Source organism: Canis lupus, chromosome 33 (assembly GCF_048164855.1).
Source record: "Canis lupus baileyi chromosome 33, mCanLup2.hap1, whole genome shotgun sequence".
Classification (NCBI taxonomy): Eukaryota; Metazoa; Chordata; class Mammalia; order Carnivora; family Canidae; genus Canis; species Canis lupus.
Genome location: NC_132870.1, coordinates 37,817,825 through 37,839,039, shown reverse-complemented (window position 1 = coordinate 37,839,039; position 21,215 = coordinate 37,817,825). Strand labels below are relative to the sequence as shown.

At 35.1% G+C, this 21,215-nt stretch overlaps 1 protein-coding gene across 5 annotated transcripts in view; it reads left to right on the top strand.

Moving 5' to 3' along the window:
• The window catches only part of SEC24D (SEC24 homolog D, COPII coat complex component), a 105,087-nt gene that overhangs the window by 41,559 nt on the left and 42,313 nt on the right, over window positions 1–21,215 (top strand). For all 5 annotated transcript variants that reach the window (XM_072810048.1, XM_072810050.1, XM_072810051.1 and 2 more), the window contains 2 exons: window positions 17,608–17,746; window positions 20,599–20,714. In XM_072810048.1, coding sequence (XP_072666149.1) covers window positions 17,608–17,746; window positions 20,599–20,714 — 255 coding nt within the window. The remainder of the gene's footprint in view (window positions 1–17,607; window positions 17,747–20,598; window positions 20,715–21,215) is intronic.

Below are 21,215 nucleotides of genomic sequence, written 5' to 3'. Positions count from 1 at the left end.
TTTAAGATTTTATTCCTTATCTGACTAAAATTGCCATCATTGCTGCAATTTAAAAAGATATCCCTAAAGATATCTTGATTTGGCATCTATCAAAAGGATTAAAAAAAGGATTTAATACAGTTGGGTTTTTTTTTAAGTTGGTTCTATTTGACAGAACCTTTTAAAGCATGCTATTGTGTTAGCAACGGCCTATAAAAATAAACCTAATCCAAGCAGTTATGATTAGAGAATGTTCCCTGTGAGCACTTGCTTTGGAGATGTATGCTATTTACAAGGGCATATATATGTCATCATCATTTAAGATTTCATGTTCCTTACTATAAATTTTAATGTTTTGTATGTGTTTCAAGTGAAACCCATTGCCACATTCAATGTAGTAAACTATGAGGTATTTATTCAGGAAAAAGTAATTGGTTATCTTGGAAGTTCTTTTGTTTAGTAATTTGTGATTTTATTTTTGATGCTGTATTTTAAGAATAAAGATAGACATAGTATAGATTTCCACTGCAAAAAAAATTGAAGATTATACTTGATTTTGCATTTTCTTCAAAATAGGAAATCTTTACATTTTGGACAAGTGTGTACATCTACTTATACATGACATTAAATAATTTCACCTATAAAGCAGATGGCAGAAGCTTTTACTGTGTCTTTGATTAGATTCAGAAATACCTGTTTATATTTTTTTAGATTATAGATTGGATATAATTGTGAAAGTAATTTCTTATTGAATTAATGTAGTACAGATAAACTTATCCAAGCCTTTAAATTTCGCTTGATTTATAATTCCCTAATTACTCTGTGATAGGAACTGAGGTGAACTTTAGGGATATGAGGGAAAAACAAGACCAGTTACTGTTGTCTAGGACTTACAGAAAACTTGCAGGTACCCAGCTAATTTTTGTGCAGTATGGAAAAAGCTGTGATGAGGAAAACTTTGTTTTATGAAGTTTAGGTTCAGGGAAGTTTTACCATAATTATGACTTAATAGAGAAGCTTGTCCTATTATTAAACACAATTATTAAGCATTAGGAAAATTATTTTTTTCCTAATGCTTGTTCATATCCTGATATATTCAGTGGATATGAAGAAGCCATTGGAAAGAAAAAGGAGTGGATTTCAAAGAACTGACAAATGGGGTTAAGAAAAAAGGAAGACTGTCAGAGATTAAACCTAACACCAGTACATTACATCAGGGTTGGACTTAATATATACATCATCTGCAGGAGGGATTTCTTGGTCATGTGTTTGACTTTTCAGCCAGTCTTGTTGGTGTGGACTGACAGTTTTTGGCAGAGTTTACACTGAGGTTTAATGCATCAGAGGAAAAAAACTCTCACTTGGAAGATAGCAGCTTGTGAAGTAGGTGTTACCTGAGTTTTATAGATGTAGAAGCTATGCAGGTTCTGAGGCTATTAAAGTTGTAGAGCTGAGAGCAATGCTTGAGATTTCAAATTCCAAGTTCTTACACTACATCTAGCTATAAATGATCTTGTTGAGGTTTTATTTAATTAAACACATAAAATAGCTTTTTCTTGCTGACAGTAGTTTTAGCAGTGGACTTCTTGCTTCTGTACGCTTGTGAGGTATCTTGAAATGTCTGTCTTAACGAAGTCTTGTGATTTTAAGCTACTGCTTAGTACTCCTTGAAGACAAAGACCATCCAAAATCCAACAGTGGCCTGGGCATACAGTAAAGGTACTCGTTGAATAAATGCACTCTCAGGGTTGGATAGATATTTAAAAGACCCAAGTTAAACCAAGCTACAGAATAGTGGTTGATTTCTAGATATTTTGGGCCTCCTAAATTAATATGTTTAGCTCAGCAAGTCTTTTTTTTTTTTTTTTTTTTAAGAATTTTATTTGAGAGTGAGTAAGCATGAGTAGGGAGCAGGGAGCTAAGGGGTGGGGTGGGCAGAGAGAGAGGGACCCTGGGATCATGACCTAAGCCTAATGCAGACACTTAACCAACTGAGCCACCCAGGTGCCCTCAGCACAGTAAGTCTTAATTATTAAGGACCTTGTTGATAAACATGTTACTTGATGGAAGTAAAATTTTTATCTTACTTTGGCTATCCTATTTTATTTTGTACCTTTGAATGACTACAGACTTCCCTTATATTCAAATTCTCTTCTCTAACAAACTCTATGGGTAAAGAAAAAAATTATTTGAGAGATTGTAGATGTATTCTAGCACATAGTAAAAATATACACATCAGTGTATTCAATCATCTATTAATGAGAGCTTATATTTCATCATAAAGAGCAGAACAGTGAAACAAGTAGGAAGAAAGTTTGATCATAATTTCAGGAACCAATAAAAATAGACTATCTTCTCCAAAGTACAATAGATAGTAAACAAATAGTGGAACACTGGATTGGGAGTCAGGAAATGACTTTAGGTCTCTACTGTGCCTTATATTTTGACTTTGGGCCTTTATTCCAAGAGGAAGAAGTCTGACTCTGATGTCCCATAGATCTAGAAGACTGCTAGTGTCTACCCTACATTTCCACTCTTATTGTGCATTCAGTGTAGATTACCATGAATGTATCACAAATTCTGTATGTTATTAGAAATTCTTGTAAACACATTACATGACCCAATCCAAAGTGGTTTCATCTATATTGTATTTTTAATAAAAGAAACCTGGAGTGTATTTCTCACTTAAAAAAGCACATGAAGATTCTGACACTATGGATTTTTTACATATAGCCCAAATTTAGCCAGCTTTAGTGAAAAACATGCCCTGAATGAAATGGATTATGACATGATATTATGTCCTTTAAAAAACTTTAAGAATATTTATAACTTAAATTATTCTGAAGTAAAAGCTTCAAGAGCCTGAATCTATTTTTTATGTGCATTATAATCTGAAGTTGTCTGCTTTAATGCAATATTTTAAAAGGTATTAACATAAAAACTTGGAAAAAATAAAATATATGTATTCAAATAGGATAGAATTATAACATTTAAAATACTTTAATGTATAAAGTTACTTTAGAAACTGAATCTTATCCCTTAATGATTTTGGTCACTTTATTTAGTGCTATGAAAAGTTTGGCAGCTGAAGAACAGAATGTTGTCCCTTTTATAGAATGGTCTTACAGCAGACGTATGGGGAGAGTCACATTTGTCAGGGCAAAGGTTATTAGAATTCTATTTTAAGTTATAGTGTAGAAGATAAATGCACCAAGCTTATTTTCTCAATCACTAAATTATTCATGTAAATCTTTATTTTTTTACTAAATGGAGAATACCTTCAGGAGAAATAAGAATAAAAAAAAATATTCTGCCTTGATTTAATTTTCAGCGACTGTGAGTTTTATGACTTTCCATGCCTGGTGATGATTGAGTGTGTGACATCCATAACATAGGAGCCAAGATCAGTCTCATTGGATGTAGAACACTGGGCATTTATGAGCAGCCACACATTGGAGAGGAAATATTTTAGCGCCTCTTGCTCTCATTTTCATCAATTCTAAGGCCCACATTTTCCTCACATTTTAACATTTCTAAAGCAGGAATATCTCTTATTAACAATGACTTCTTAGCATTGTGTCTTGTTCAATTGGAAGCTTTTGTGTCTCTTATAATTGATGAGATTTTAGAATCAGTGAAATACACTATGCCTTACTTCATGGTTTTAAACTTTACTCAAATTTTGTGGATATTTAGATAATACAAGGGCTTAAAATTTATGCAGTTGATGTCTTCTTAGTGATCAAGTATGAGAGAGTAAAATATTTTAAAGTTTTATATTTCAAAGCTTGATAGGCATTCCACTGATTAAAGACTATAAATAAAGAAAGAAAGAAACAAAATCCTATTTTGAGAAGAAAGGGAGGAAGGAAAGTAGGAAGGAAGGGAGAGGGAAAAGAAAACCTTATGCAAACCTTTCATGTCTGAAAATGACACCCAAGTTTCTCTAAAGCACAGGTGATTTTTTAAAAAAGATTTTTATTTATTTAATCATAACAGACACACACAGAGAGGCAGAGACATAGGCAGAGGGAGAAGCAGGCTCCTTATTGGGGGGGGTTCCCAATGAAGGACTCAATCCCGGGGTCCTGCCAAGGGCAGATGCTCAACCACTGAGCCACCTAAGCGTCTCGCACAAGTGATTCTTGAAGTGATTCTTTGTCAAGAGTTGAGCATAATTATGAGTAAAGTAAGCAGGAGTTCTGGAATCATATGAAATTGGGTGTACAAATCACCTCTATGGACTTCTGGCAGTGTAACCTTGAAAGTACTTAACTTTTTAGGCCTCATTTCTCTCATAAGTAAAATTATAACTCCTTACCTGATAGTTGCTTAAAAATAATAAGCAAGGGAAACCCCAGTGGCCCAGAGGTTTAGCGCCGCCTTTGGCCAAGGGTGTGATCCTGGAGACCCGGGATCGAGTCCTACGTCGGGCTCCCTGCATGGAGCCTGCTTCTTCCACTGCCTGTGTCTCTGCCTCTCTTTCTCTCTGTGTCTTTCAGAAATAAATAAAATAAATAAAATAAATAAATAAATAAATAAAATCTTTAAAAAAGCTGGTATAAGGAATGATAGTTACTCTTGTCATCTTTATCATTATTATTATGATTATTTGCTATATAATAATTAAATTCCTCCATGGAAAATTTTATTTAACTCAGCAATCATTGACTTGAAGAGTCTACTGTATACAAGGAAGAGAAATACGAACTACAGTAATTTAAGTTTACTTGAAATGTATACATTTAAGAGGGATGTTACATATACTGTCCATGATTCTAGCTACACATCTTACCTAAGAAGGAGAAATTGATACAGACTTCACATTTATATTCATATGTAAGTGGAAAGAGTTAGCTGCTCTTTTGTATTTTTAAGAGGAAATCTTGTATGTTACCTGTTTTTTAATAGTATATTGTAATTTTCGGTCTTTATTACTCAACTGATAAGCACTCACCATTGCATAAACATTTATATAGTTTTTGACTTTTCGTAAGATGCTTCATGGACATTTGCTGGAATAATTTCCCCTTAATCTCTCACACACTCTCCTGTCTTTTTAGCTTAATCAATTTCTATTCAACTTTTAGATTTCAGTTCGAAGTCACCTTCCCAGGAGAGCCTTCCAGGATATCCCACATTTAGACTCCTTGTAGCTCCCCTTATACCACATGCCACAGTTTGAGTTTTTTATTTGTGTATTTGGTGGATGTCTTTCTCCCACTAGAATCCATGAGGGTAGGGAGCATATCTGATTTTTCCTCACTTGCTCTCCCAAGACCTAAAACAGTTCCTGAAACATTTTAGCACTAAACAAATATTTAATATGATATTTTCATTACACAGTATCATTTATATATGGAAATAAATTAGAATTTTGGAGCCAAGTAATTTGATGAAAGTTTCAGAATAGATATCTTTGCTTAAACATTTATTGAGTATCTGCTTTGTGTATAAATGTATTTGTAACTGAATGAGTATCAAAGTAAATAAAAAAGGAACTGACTATCTAGGAACCAGGCTAAAGCTAGGACTTATATTTTGGAGTTATCTCTATCCAGGCATCTGACATTTACTTGCATCTCCATGTTCTATATCAAAGAAAACATTTTCTTTCCTACACATATGTTCTTATGAAAAATCACCATTTGGATACTCACTGGAAATTATCCTTGCTTTTAATATTGCTGGCAGACAAAACACCTGTGCTGACTAGGAAAACAGTTGCTTAAAGAATTTCCTGGACAGTTAAATTCAAATTCTTCCTAAGTTTAGCTTAGGTTTCAGTTTTATCCCCCCCCCCATAGATGTTTCTTTCAATATTATCTCACTGTAAATATGAAGATACATACTGTGTGTGTGTGTGTGTGTGTGTGTGTGTGTATTTATGAGAGTGAGAAGGAGGGCATATGAAATATATAAAGAAAAAAATCCTTAAAATGTTACTCATTGTTTGGGAAAATAAGAGCATTATTGATTTCCTGGAAAAATATTTCTGCAAAATACAGGTGAAACAGAAGAGCCTTACTTGTAAAATATGGTGCGTATAGATATCATGGAACACATGCATTAGAAATCACTTTTCTTAATCCTAAACTGAACTACTGAGGTAAATTGAAATATTTTAACATAGGGTTGAGATTTGAATTTATTTTGATTTACTATGTTCCATACTCCCTTTCTGTTACAGTTTTAAACATTTAGAAAAAGTCTTGGGATCCCTGGGTGGTGCAGCAGTTTAGCGCCTGTCTTTGGCCCAGGGCGCGATCCTGGAGACCCGGGATCGAATCCCACGTCGGGCTCCTGGTGCATGGAGCCTGCTTCTCCCTCTGCCTATGTCTCTGCCTCTATCTCTTTCTCTCTGTATGTGACTATCATAAATAAATATAAATTAAAAAAAAAAAGAAAAATAAAAGAAAAAGTCTTTTATCTAAATACTCCAAACATAAAAATAAAAAAATAAATACTTCAAACATAATTTTGTCTATATTTCTCCTTTTTTTACATTTCTTTTTAAAAATGATAGAAAATGTGTATTAGCTCATATTTATCAATTTTTATTATTTGATGTATTAGGCAGTCATCTTCCCTCTCCTTCCAGCTTATTAGTGATATATAATAAACACATAGATGTATTTATTCCTCCAGATGCTTTTGAATTGGTCACATAACATTTTTAAGTGAAAAATTTTTTCTCGACTTTTCTTAACCCTATTTTCAAGTCTTTGCTCCAAATGGCTTTGTCTCTTTGCCCAAATCAAGTTAACTCACAAGGATGATTTGCTGTATCACTTGGAAGTGATCTAGTCAGTGTCTGTGGCTGCCTCCAGGGATGGTAACTAAGCAGTTATTTACGTTGACAGCAGATTGGACTGCATAAAGAACTATTAATTTATTCTACCTTATTCCAACAAGGATTTAATTCAACAGATGTTTATTATTCACCCAATATGTGCCACTTACCATTATTGTTATTTGAGATATGTACGTGAACTACACAGTTAAAGATCTCTGCCCTCATGGAACTTATGTTTTAATGGAGAGATAAGGCAGTGGACCTCATATTGAGAAAATGATGTAATATGTGGAAAAAGGAAAAAGCAGAGCAGGGTTAAGGAGATGAAGGCTGCCTGTGGGGAGGGATAAATGGTAGGTTTCAGATTAAATAGAGTAGTCAGATAAGCCTGATTGAGAAGATATTATTTAAATAATGCCTTGGCTCTGTTTTTTTAAAACTTTTTGAGGAACTTCCATACTGTTTCCCAGAGTGGCAACACCAGTTTGCATTCCCATCAACAGTCCAAAAGGGTTCTCCTTTCTTCACATCCTTGCCAACAACATCTATTGTTTCTTGTGTTGTTGAATTTAGCCATTCTGATAGGTGTGAGTGAGGTGGTATTTCATCGTGGTTTTGGTTTGTATTTCTCTGATGATGAGTGATATTGAACATCTTTTCATGTGTCTATTAGCCATCTGGATGTCTTCTTTGGAAAACTATGTATTCATATCTCCTGCCCATTTCTAGGTTGGATTATTTGGTTTTTTGGGTATTGAGTTTGATAAGTTCTTTATAGATTTTGGATACTAACCCTTTATCTGATATGCCATTTGCAAATATCTTCTCCCATTCCGTCAGTTGCCTTTTAGTTTTGTTGATTGTTTCCATCTCTATGCCAAAGCTTTTTACCTTGATGAGGTCCCAACAGTTCATTTTGTTTCCCTTGCCTTGGGAGACATGTCTAATAAGTTGCCATGGCTGAGGTCAAAGAAGTTGCTTCCTGTGTTCTCCTCTAGGATTTTGAGTGTTTCCTGTCTTACATTTAGGTCTTTTAACCATTTTGAATTTATTTTTGTGTATGGTGTAAGAAAGTGGTCCAGTTTCATTTTTCTGCATGTCACTGTCCCTTTTTCCCAATACCAGTTGTCGAAGAGACTTTATTCCTTTGGATATTCTTTCCTGCCTTATTGAAAAAAAGTTACAAATAAAGCTACCCAATAACCCAGAAATTGTACTACTAGGTATTTTTCCAAAGGATACAAAAATGCAAATTCAAAGGGATGCCTGTACTATCAATAACAGCTAAATTACGAAAGAGCCCAATTGTCCATTTACTGATGAATGATAAAGAAGATGAGGTATATATGTACAATGAAATACTACTCAGTCATTTCAGAAAGAATAAAATCTTACCATTTGCAACAACGTGGATGAAACTAGAGTGTATTAAGCTAAGTGAAATAAGTTAATCAGAGAACGACAAATATATGATTTAATTCATATGTGGAAATTTAAGAAATAAAACATGAATAGAGGGGAAGGGAGGAAAAATAAAATGAGGTAAAAACAGAAAGGGAGGCAAATCATAAGAGACTCCTAACTACAGAGAACAAACTGAGGGTCAGTGGAGGGGAGGTGGTGGGCGGATGGATTAGATTTGTGATGGGCATTAAGGAGGGCATTTATTGAGATGAGCACTGGGTGTTACATGTAAGTGATGAATCACTGAATTCTACTCCTGAAACCAGGCTAAATATTAACTGACTTGAATTTAAAGAAAAAAATATAAATAAATACTTGACTCATGCATAGAGAAACATGTTTTTAAGGTGTTTTCATGAGCACATAAAGAAGTGAAATAAATGGAAGAAAGACTTCGGTTAACTTATAATTCTGCCCGAGAAACAGAGAGTGTGCTCCTAAGCTTATTATTTTTAACACTTTCATCTTTAAAGTGTAGTATTTTACAACTTTCCTTTAAGGAATAGAAAACTGCCAATTATTTTGTTAGGAAGAAACAAACAATTTTATAGGGTTTTTAGGTCTAAAATGTATTTTCATCCTCTGTGCATTCTTACAGCAAATATGTCTCCTTCAAGTGACCTATAATTAGACAACAAATATAATTCTCTCTTAGAGATGAAAGATAATATAATTAAGGTTTAAAAGAAATGTGGGAAAATCTCTCTCAACTATTGAATTTCTAAATATCATAGCTCCTTGGGAAGAAGTGTCTTACTCAAAAGTTTCCAATATCTGTTCCAGCAAGAAAAGTGATATTGATCTTTGCAAATATACCTTTAACTTGAAAGACTGCATCAGTATACCCAATCTAAACAGACCGTTGTTTTAGCTTTAGAACCATTCCCTACCATTTATAATCTAGTCATGAACTAGGAATTGCCATTTAGGAAAACCGAAGGGCTCTTCTCTGATAATTATTTTCTGTTCTGAGACTATGGATGCTCTCTTACCAGAAGCAGCCCTTCTTTAGACTAGCATATGGTCCAACTTGACTTTTCAACTAAAAAGCCCTCCTGGCATTAGAGGCCCTGGGTAGAAAGGTTACAGCTGTATCTGCTTTAAGACACTTTTGGCTATTGCAGGAAAAGAGTCTCCTATTTGTGCATATTTTGGGATGAACTTTAGCATATTAGGGTTTATCACATCCAGATGTAATGTTTTGTGGTAGAAGAACTGGCATATATCCTCAAGTTTAAACATGACTTCTTTCATTTTTAATTTTTTTTTTGTAGTTCAGACTTCTTTCAAACCAGTTTTTCTCTTCTTCTGTTTCTTCCTCCTTATCAAGTCATTAAACAAATATTTTTTTGAGAATTTACTCTGTAGTTAAGGCCCTGGGGATCAGCAGTGAACCTGAAGCTTACATATTAATGAGTGAATTTTTTAAGTTAGAAATTTATTTTGGGGTTCATGAGTGGCTCAGTTGGTTAAGCATCTGACTCTTGATTTCAGTTCAGGTCATGATCTCAGGGTTGTGAGACTGAGCCCCATGTTGGGCTCTGTTGGGCTGGAGCCTGCTTGAGATTCTCTCTCACTCTCCTCCTTACTCCCCATCTCTTAAAAAATTTTACTTTAAAAATTAAAGCTAAACTATTCAAACATCTTTTGAATTTGTTTTTTCAGTTTTATGAATTGAAAAAAATACAGGAGATTATGAAACAAATTCTAGAAATCACTCATGCTAATTGTAAAACATTATAAAATTCACTAATTTATAAGCAAGTTTCAAAACCTATGCCAAATATACTGTTTTTCTAAAGACATCATTTATTTACTGAATGGTTAAATCTCTTAACTATCTTTTGTCAGAATCGTTACCATGTAATATAACAACTGATTGGAGGTAGGTGTGTGTGTGTGTGTGTGTGTGTGTGTGTGTACATGCATGTACATGTATGTCTTAAACATGGCCATTCGGGACATACCTTTCCATAGAATCAGTCTAGCCCTCCTCTCAATCTCCCTTCAGTTCAGCTGATTTAGGATACTTGCTTATTAACTACCAATATACCCAAGCTTTTCCTCCTGTGTTACACTATTTGGACTAATTGGAATTTTCTTCTTCTGTCAGTGAAAATATAATTCCCCATAATTGCTCATCTCTTCCTTGAAAGAAGCTTTTATTGACCCCCTGCCCCCCACAAGTGATTTCTTCTTTTATTTGTACTTTGCGCTTAAACAGCTATCAAGAACTGCCCTGAGTTCATGACGGTGTATTTGAGTACCTGATAGATATTTCGTTTGTTCATTCAAAAACTGTTGACTGCCCACTCTTTCAGGTATTGTGCTCTAGGAAATAAAACAATAAACATGTTAGACTTGTGAGTCATGAATTGAGAATTTAGTAGTGATACTGAAAAGTAAAGCTGTATGTTGAGTGCTGTCAGATTCAAGATAATTTGGGAACATACAGTTGAAATGTCTAAGCCAGTCCTCAGGATCCAGGCTGAGACTTGGTTCCAGTTTAGACAAAGCTTCTGCCAAGTCAGGAGGAGAGAGGGACACCACTTCCCTTTGTAACATGAGAGGGAGAGAAAGGAAAATTAAATATCTAGCTGGCAAATTGGTAGAGGGAAAGTCAAGGGAGTTCCTTTCTGAGGTCTTCTATTTTCTTTTTGAACAAGGAGGCAATATGATCTGCTAAGATAGGTGGAAAGTGAGCTTATTTGGAGGTTGAAAGGTATAAAGTAGCTCCTATAGAGAGAGAAAAAGAGAAATGACAGAAGACTTTTAATAGTTACCAGGGAGCACTGAGGGCTTGGTTAAATCATTAGACCACGAGTAATGATGCCTTTCTCTGAAACTGTAGGCTTTCCTGTAGGAGCAATCTACAAAGCAGTTTCTGTGTGTATAGCACAGAGGAGGCAAATAGGTGGAATAAATGAATGAGAATTCAAGCTGCAGCTCTGCAATTTATTGGATAAGTCACTTTTCAATACTGACCTTCCATTCCTTTCTGAACCTGTGAATGGTTAATTCCCACCTCCAATGTTGTTAGTGCCTCAATATCAAATTGATATTTTTATGTATTTGAAAGCATTGTAAACTACAAATAATACAGATAATAGTTATGATCTTACATATAGGTTTGCATCAGTAAAATTTTTCAGAATTTTCCATGCTTGATGCACAAAACAGACACCCCCCCCCAATATAAAGGACCCATATCCAAAACTAAAAAGGTGTTCAAATCCAATGTGAGTTTTAAGATAGCTCTAAGAGTAAAAGTAAGCTAACAGTGATTTTGAAGAGAAAACTAAAAATCGACTTTGAAGGACACTCTAACAAGAGGATACTTTTCTGGAAATATGAAAACACAAAGTTTTAGGTTTATAAAAGCCAACTAAAAACATCCTTAGAAAATAGAAGTATATGCTTAGAATTAGTACAATGCCTTGAATGTTTTTATTATCAGGCTCTTTCTTTTCAGAAGATGCATAACAATTTTAAAAGGCATTCAGCAAATATTTTTTCATTCTGTATTTGCTATTTTAAAAAGTCAAAACACTACTGCTGTTTAGAAATTGTATGTACAGTAAGTAGCCTATTGCTCTATTCCCTTTCTTTCAGTGTATGCTGACCAAATGTCATATACGGCAATACTAAAAATAGAAAACATATACAAGCTGCTTCTCATTTCTCTTTCCTGTGGAAATATCTTTAATAAGTGCACTTGATACAGACTCTCTCTTCATTCTAGCTTCTGGGCATAATCCTTTGGAATCTAAGCCTGCTTGCCTTCCAGCATGCCTAATAGTCTGAATGTTTAACATTTTTAAAGGGTAGTTGCTCATCACAGGTTCTGGATTATCTTTTCACATACCATTTCCATGCTTCTACTTACATCCCCCCAATTAATCCAAGTTATCAACTGACCTCTTCTTGATATAGAACCAAAAAATAAGCAGCGCTCCAATCCCAAGAAGTAGCTGCATGCCAAAATATATTTGATATTATGAAACTATTGCTGCTCTTACCTATTTGTAGTGATTTACTGAGGAATATAATTGATGTCGAATGTGACCCTTTATCAGTTTGGGGGACCATGTTACATTTCAGTAGATCATCTTACTTTAAAACTTTTGATCTGATTTAGGACCCACTTCAAAAATTTTTCTCCCTTTACCAGTAACTATTTAGCTGAGGTATTTCCTTCAGGCACTAAGTGAGGTAGACTATTGGTCGTGTTGAGACAACTGTATAGTCCAGGAGACTGATTATTTTCTCTGGTACTTCTATTGAGGGACATAAAGGGAGAAAAAAGGGAGAGAAGTTAAGTCTATTTTAAAACTGGAAGATATAAAAAAAACTGGAAGATATATATTTTTTCAAAATTAGTAAATATTTAAAGATAGGGAACAGTAGGTAGTTACAGAATTTATGTGCATGTATTAAAACTTCTAGAACCCTTACTTAGAACTGGTGCTGAAAAATCAGGAGCAGGAAATGGGGCAATGGGAGACCGTTTTCACCCAGCAATATCTGGCTATGAGCAGTGTCACCTTCCTAAGTCCAGGTGTTCTGAACTCTTCGGATTTGACTTCTCTGTTCTATCCCTCCCTTCATCCACACCACTGCCTGTGATTTGATGTTCCAACAGGAAGGTAGATGTTTGCTTTAGAAAATAATTTCTAGGGACACCTGGGTGGCTCAGCAGTTGAGCATCTGCCTTTGGCTCAGGTTGATCCAAGGGTCCCGGGATCAAGTCCCACATTGGGCTCCCTGCATGGAGCCTGCATCTCCCTCTTCCTATGTCTCTACCTTTCTTTCTCTCTCTGTCTCATGAATAAATAAATTTAAAAATCTTAAAAAAAAATTTATTGGGGAGCTTGAGTAATGCAATCAGTTAAGCATCCGACTCTTGGTTTCCACTCAGATCGTGAACTCAGGGTCCTGAGATGGAGCCCTGGTATTGGCCATCCTCAGCGAAGAGTCTGCTTAGATTCTCTCTTTCTTCCTTGCCCCTTGCACTCACATGTTTGCACTACCTCTCTCTCCAAAATAAATAAATAAAAAATCTAAAAAAGAGAAGAAATTTCTCCATCACAGTGTATTGCTGAGTATTATGACCGATTTTGCTTTGTTATTTTGGCCTTTAATACTAATGTGGCAAATGGGAAGTGGACCCTGGCAGTGGGAGCATCGCTTCCTCATGCCCATCTCTTCCCAGGTCATCTTTAGGTTGCCTGCTGTACTTTGGGGCTGCCTATTTTCCCACATATAGTCAAGGAAAAGTTGGTAGGGGATTAGAAACTTGAAGTTTTTCTTGGCTATTATCATTGGTTATTTTGGCACCAATAATTTTGGCAAATTCTATAATTTCTATATAATTTCTATACAATTTATGGTTAAGGCAGCCTTTCATGTTGTTTAAGTTTGTTCCATCCAGAATATTTTTAACCATGATTTAATTTTTTTCAAAAGAGTTTAGGTTTCTTAATTTTGTGACAGTAATAGCTGATGTAAGTTAAGTGTTATTAGATTCACATAAAATGAATAGCATAATTATCTTGAGTATTTTATTACCTACTGAGTAAATGAGTTTTATTTTTTAGTTGCACAGTGCCATCTACTGGATTGGTGCTGCAAAAACACTCTCATGTTTTCTTTAGTTTCCCAGGATTATAAACAGCTTTTAATATTGAGGTGCATTGTGGTATTCATCTCTTATCTAAAAGAGAGACTATCTAGCAAGACTTTTGTATTCAGACTTTTCTTAGTTATATAGATACCAGACAAAGCTCATAGTCTACAAATCTTAACAATTCTTCACATGGGATCTTTCTACATTGTACTTCATTTTCTTTGAGTATTTTTGCTCTGGGGATGCAATCTGAATGGTTTAACATTGCCTTTTAAGATAAAGAGAACTTTTATTAATGATTAATTCCCAACTATTCTTTCTATTCCTTATTCTTTTAATTGCATATTTGCATGCTTTTTCTTTAATGTCTTTTCTATCCTGACAGGCTGAATGCCCTACTAACACATATAATATACCCAGCACCTACTGTACAGATGTTAAAGTTACCTGAAAAAAAGGCAGGAATACTTGAAGAACTGATTATCTACTAATATAAGAAAAAATTTTAAATTGTAGTGGTAGTACCAAGGAGTTACTGTTTGATACATCTTGTTGTCTACTTCTTTTACTTGGGAAACTAACCCCCCAATTTTTTGTTTTTTAAATTACTTCTATCATTTTAACACTAAACTCAATTTCTCAGTGAGTTATATTCTTTCTTGTGGTCCAGAGTGGAGCATGGTATTATACATGTACAAAAAAGAGGAACATTTTACTCAATTAAAACATATTAATTAAAATTAGTACAAATAAGGTACAAGTATAGCCCTGGTAATCTAAAAACTACAAGCCAAAGATTCAAATACTATTTTTCCTCTTCCTCCCTCACCGCCCCCATCACTTCCATGTTGTATAAACCGATGCCACACTGGACCAGAACCACAAATAGCCAGATGAGGTTTTTAGAGCCAGTCTCTCCATCCTTTCACTTTTTCCCATTGAAGAGAAGAACAGAAAAGAAAGAACAGGCAGGAATATATCAGAGGCCAAAAGATTAAAGCACAGTTATAAACAAAATTATAAAATCTGAAAATGTTAGTGAAGTAAATATGATGTAATGTCCTTGGTGAGGAAAAAAAACCTTTGAGATTTTTTGGGAAATAATTTGATTTTTTAATGAAGCTGTATACACTAAAGTTGAACTCAGAAGAAAAGTGAGATTAGCTATTTATGAGCTCACGCAGACTACTGTAGAGCAGATAAGCAGACATCTGGAGAGAGCAAAGAAAATCTCTGATAGTTTTCAACATGGCCTGAGAGAGATGAAATAAGGCAGTGTAATTTAGAAACCATTTGAGTCCTGTTGCCCCAAAAGAAAATGTAAACAGTTAAAAAGCTTTTAACATTCTTTACTGTCACCTCAATTGTCTGAAGACCTTACTTACCAATCCATCATCCAGTTTCCAAAAGGGTGAAAACAGAAAAAATGTGAGTGTATTTTACAGCCTAGATACAGTCATTGCTCGCCTCTAGTTTATTACTAGACATTTATTTTTGGTTCTGCAAGTTTGAATCTGCCAGGACTGGAATGCTCAGGTGTTAGCTGTCAACAGTTTCACGGTAATTTTAAGCTGGGCCTGCCTTTGGGTAAATCATATCGGTAAAAATAAGGTTAATTTTCCACCTATTACCTCTGCTTTGTCTGGCAAATAATGGCATCATATTTCTAAAGTCTCTCAGAGAATTGATTATAGTCTTTGAACTCTCAAAATAAAAGGGTGAGAAAAGTAAAGTTGACTGGAGTGCCGGTGAATTGCAGACTTTCTGGTTTAATTTTTGAAAGCATCTTCTGATTTCAGAAGTTGAAGCTGTAGAATAAAACAGCAACAAAGTCATGACTGATAATTGGAGTTTTGATAAAAAAAAAGAAAAGCTATCTTATTATTACATTTTTGTTATCTTTTACTTCTCATTCTAATTCTCCATTCACTATCCTAAGAATTTCTGGTTGGGACCTGCATGTTTTTGTTTGCTTCCCTTCAGATTAGTTATTATTATTATCACCAGCTAAAGAGGACAAACACTTGTCATTTTTTGCCTCTTAAACATGGAGTATGTGTTAAAAAGTATTATGTGTCAGTATTTGAATATATATACATTTAAGTATGTATATGAAATGTACATTTCAAATTCTTGGAGAGGTTTTTAAAATCTTCTGTGGCTCTCAGCTTTAACCATTAGATTATATCAGAATTTCCTGGAAGGTAGATTCCCTCCTTCTAGATAATTTTAACAGTGGCAGTTTACAGTAACAAGTTCGCTAATTAAATGTTTATATAAAAAACAATGCCTTTAAAAAAAAAAAACAAATGCCTTTAGAACTCAAGTATATCTTAAACTTATCAAACTATAACTCTGCTGTTAAATACACTCTCTCCTGAGCTCAGTGATTTGGAGAGACAAAAGGTTGTTCTGTATAGACATGACAACAGTTACCTTATGTATTATACTAAACCTATCTGGTTTCTTTTTTTAAAGATTTTATTTATTTATTTGACAGAGCGCACAAGCAGGGGAATGGCAGGTAAAGAGAGAGGGAGAAGCAGACTCCCCACTGAGCAGGGAGCCTGATTGAGGGAGGCTCAGTCCTAGGATCCTGGGATCATGACCTGAGCCAAAGGCAGACACTTAACCACTGAGCCACCCAGGTGTCCCATACTAAACCTGGTTTTTGTTGTTGTTGTTTTCTACTGTGAGACCTCACAACTCATTTCTGAAATTTCATCAGTGGATTAGTCTTTACACTGAACATCTGGACCAAGGCAAACAGTAAAATCTCAGTTTTCTAAGTTGAGTAGAAAATGGCTTTCTGACCCCGCCTCATCCACCACCTTCTTCCTCCTGTTCAGGTCTCCATTAAAAAGCAGTCTGCTTTATTTACATCCTTTTTTTTTTTTTAAGAAAAACTTAGTTGACGTGCCAAACCCTGTAATTCTTAAGCTTTTCTAGAAATGTTATCTTTAAGGGAGATTTATAAAAGCAAGAAGAAACTTTGTGGTTTTATTCTGAAAGCCAGAAGAGTTGAGAAACAAGGCCGACTCTAATGCTGAGCTTTTTCTCTTTCAAGCTGTATTATGGTTTCTATGCATGTTTATGAGGAAGAGGCAATTGAAATATTTATTTTTTCAGTTCTGGCAAAGTATGACCAGCGCCACTGAGAGTACATTTTGTCATGGGATAAAGAAACAGAAAAGGCAGAATCAAGGTCTTTGCCTAAATAAGTGAACATTACCGTATTTCTTCAGATAGTTGGATTTTTGAAGAGACATTTCATATTCTTTGATGGAACTATCTAAACAAACTAGAACTCTATACAAACTAGAGCTTTTAAAGTCAAACCCAGTTCACTTCTTTATTTATAAGCAGCGAACAAACTTAGCAAAATATGTGATATAAGGTATCTAAGATATTTTTAACATAATGCTTTACTAAATATTATTGCCATCGTTATATTTTCTCTCTGCCTTCACACACATACAGATAAATATATATGCACATATACATATAAATATGCATATGTATTCTTATTAATGAGGCAAAAATTCAAATTAATTTTTGTTTGGGTATTTCTTTGAATTCAAGAGGTATCAAGAGAGGCACCATTGCCCTCCTGGTGAACATCAAGAGTTAAAAGTTCCTTAATGGATGCCATTGCCACTTTTCAAATTACAATTATTGCATAGCATTTCTGAAGTACCTTGAGATCCTATACCCACCTATTTCTTCATTTTACTTCTTATAGACTCCCCTTTATTTGGTAAATCATGGAGAGAATGGACCAGTCAGATGCAACAGGTGCAAAGCCTATATGTGCCCATTTATGCAGTTCATTGAAGGAGGAAGGAGGTATCAGTGTGGATTTTGCAACTGTGTGAATGATGGTAAGTGGTGCCAATAAATGCTTATTAGTAAGAGCTCTTTATTAGTTGAAACATATTGTACTTCTAAGCTTATGGGAAAAATATATGTTAAAGCTCTTAGTTATAAATGAGCTTTTCCTAAATACCGATGAGCTCACATTCAAGAATAACTCAGAGGAATAGCAAACAAACAAACACAACCTCTCAGGCATATCATCTGTAAACATGAGAGGTAAAATTTTATTTTGCCTCCAATTGAGCCTTTGTAGAAGGGGATTGAGACATAAAACTACTTACCTACTTTTGAGTTTTACAAGAAACAGCAGCTTCCATGTGGGAAATTGTATGTACAACTTCATGCATTTATATGAGGCTGAGAGGGGCATGGTGGTCCCAAATGGAGCATGTTCTGGTTGGTTTTCTTCTACAGACATTATAAAGAAGAAATTTTATTGTATCTGTTTTCAGATGATACGTTGGAGAGACTTCTTTCTTTCTTTATTCCTCTGAGTTATTCCTGAATGGAAGCTCATCAGTATTTCGGAAAAGCTCTGATGTAACTAACACATACAGACTTTTTCTCCCTCAGCTATGAACGTTGGATTATTTAAGAAGGAAAAAAAAACATTATTTTGAAGGGCTTTTCTAGATTCTTTATATTTTCACTTTCACTCCAGTATGAATTGACTGATGTTGAAAAAAATTGCAAACTTGCTAAGAGCAACTTACATTCATTATATTTATAACATGTCTTAATTTTTAATTTTTTTGGTGCTAAATAAAGCACATACCAGCTGAAACATTCCCACATTCATTTACATTTCTAGAGTTTTTCTAGAACCATGTGATGAGTATAAGAGCATGAACTTTCTACGTCTTTTCCTCTGTTTCTTTTCTTCATAGACATGCTTCCCTGCAGGCCATTAAATCTGAAGAATGTTTAGCACTCTGCCTAGGAGCCATGTCTCCTATGGCTGCTGACTACTCCCTACTGACAAGTAGAGCTAGGGCACAGCTTTCTGCCTATGTGATTACATTCATGGCATCTCAACTCTGTGAGTGCTCTCTGGTGGGAGAGCTCCTTGTTTCCTCACCCCCTTATTACAGAGTTTGGTTTTGTCTAGCTTAGAGGGCCAGAGACTAGCATTGTGAGTCTTTTGCACAAGAACTTTGGTCAGTTCTAAAACATGACTTGCTATGGAGCGGAATCACTGATTTCTAGGCTCAACTGAAAAACAGTGGTCCTCTTGGGATGTCTCTCTCCTTGCTCCAACTGTGGCATTCACTCAAATTGGGTATCCCTATGAGACCAGATTCTGTTGGTCTGTCATAGTTCACTTACCTCTGTTGAGACTGTCAGTTTCTCACTTCCACAATCTTTACAAGACATTGAATTTTCCAAATTTCAGAGATCCATATGTACATATGAATGTTATAAAACTTGTTTGAAAAGAAATGACCAAAAAAAAAAAAAAAAGGAAGAAAAGAAAAGAAATGACCATGTTATGGTAAGAAAATAGACAAATTGGGCAGCCCAGGTGGCTCTGGTTTAGCGCTGCCTTCAGCCCAAGGTATGCTTCTGGAGACCCGGGATATCCAGTCCCACGTCAGGCTTCCTGCATGGAGTCTGCTTCTCCCTCTGCCTGTGTCTCTGCCCCCCCCGCCCCGTATCTCATGAATAAGAGAAAAATAAGACAAATCAATTTTAAGAATCAATTTTATTTTTAAGAAAAAATAGACAAATCAATTCTTGGTGATTATTTTTTAAGTCCAACCTACAAAAACAGTCCTGTTGTGATCATGTTGTTTCACAACTAAAAATAGAGAATATAGATTTGTTGGTTTTAAAATACATTACTTGGGCAGCCCCGGTGGCGCAGAGGTTTACCGCCGCCTGCAGCCTGGGGTGTGATCCTGGAGACCCAGGATCGAGTCCCACGTCAGGCTACCTGCATGGGGCCTGCTTCTCCCTCTGCCTCTCTCCCCTCCCCCCACCCCGTGTGTCTCTATGAATAAATAAATAAATCTTAAAAAAAAAATACATTACTTCTGTGGTTTTTACGAATGAAAATGTTGCTCTTTATGAAATGCTGAAAACCAGAGCATTGCTGGTTATTCTAAATACTTCTATTGTCAGTGGTTTAATAGCCAGCCCTATTAATCTCAAGGCAACAGGAGTTTGTTTTCACAGAGATACCAGGCCATATTTGTCCAAGTGTTCAGTGTGTGACTCATAAGTGTTCCTGTGCTGTTGGATGACTTCCAGGTCATTGCCAGAACTAACCTTCTTAGACATTTGAATCAAATTAAGAGTTCTCAGCTGAGATCTTAGTGGTATAGTCTTTCCCTAATACAGTAATCCTCCCCACTCTGAAGTCCAAACATTAAAAGATTACTATGCAAACTTTCCATGGCTGAAGACATCTCTTAATTAAAGGATAATAAATATTGTAGTTAATAGTATAGTCCAAATAATGAATGTATATTTCTGTTGGGTATATTGAAAATTTAAGTAGTTAGAAAAGTCAGAATTCCTTTTAAAAGAGGTAATTAAATAGAGATAATTAAATTTTCTTTGTGACAATTTAAAAACACCAGTTTTGTTATCCCCTGTCTCTGCACAGTGGTCCAAATCATAAATGTTATGTATCATCAGTAACTTGCAGAAGAGTCAAGATTTTTTAAGAAAACCTTTGTACTTTCCACACATGCTTTTTAAATAGTGGATATTTAGAATATATACTATATTATAGCTTTAAAATACTCCCCCCCCACACACTAATTCTTTTCCTCCCATAATAAATTTTAAGAACTTACTAAGTTGTCTGTGTTATGAAAACAAAATATTTCCTTTCTTATTTTGTTTTTATTAGTTCCACCGTTCTATTTCCAACATCTGGACCACATCGGGAGAAGGCTGGACCACTATGAGAAGCCGGAGCTATCTCTAGGATCTTATGAATATGTTGCTACTTTGGATTACTGCAGAGTAAGTGTTCCCAGGACTTCAAGTGTTTATACGTTGATGTCAAATTCAAGTGAATAACTTTCATATGTAAAAACTGAATCTTGATTCACAAACAAAGCATTTTGGGGGTATCATGGGGATGTAGAAATGCCTCAGACACAGATCAAGGCTTCTAGGCTGTTAACATGATTAAACTGCCAAACTATTCAGTGCAGTGATTATTTTTAAAAATAAAGAGTGGTGCCAGAAATAGAAAACAAGAATTTAATTTTTATGTCCCTATCAGATAAAATATTCTGGATTCTTAAAGCAACAGTTCCATATAGTGCCTCAATCTCATTTGTTTTGTCAGTGATTTCAGAAGATTTTCTCTTCCAAGGCAGAAGCTCAGCCAATATGGTCAATAGGACCATGACAGTTTTCTTTGCCTCCTTTCTGCACATGAGTTGTCACCACAGTGATTTAGAGTTCTTAGAATCTTCCTTGGACTATGTGAGAGCCTGGGATTCTGGCCTTTGGTTT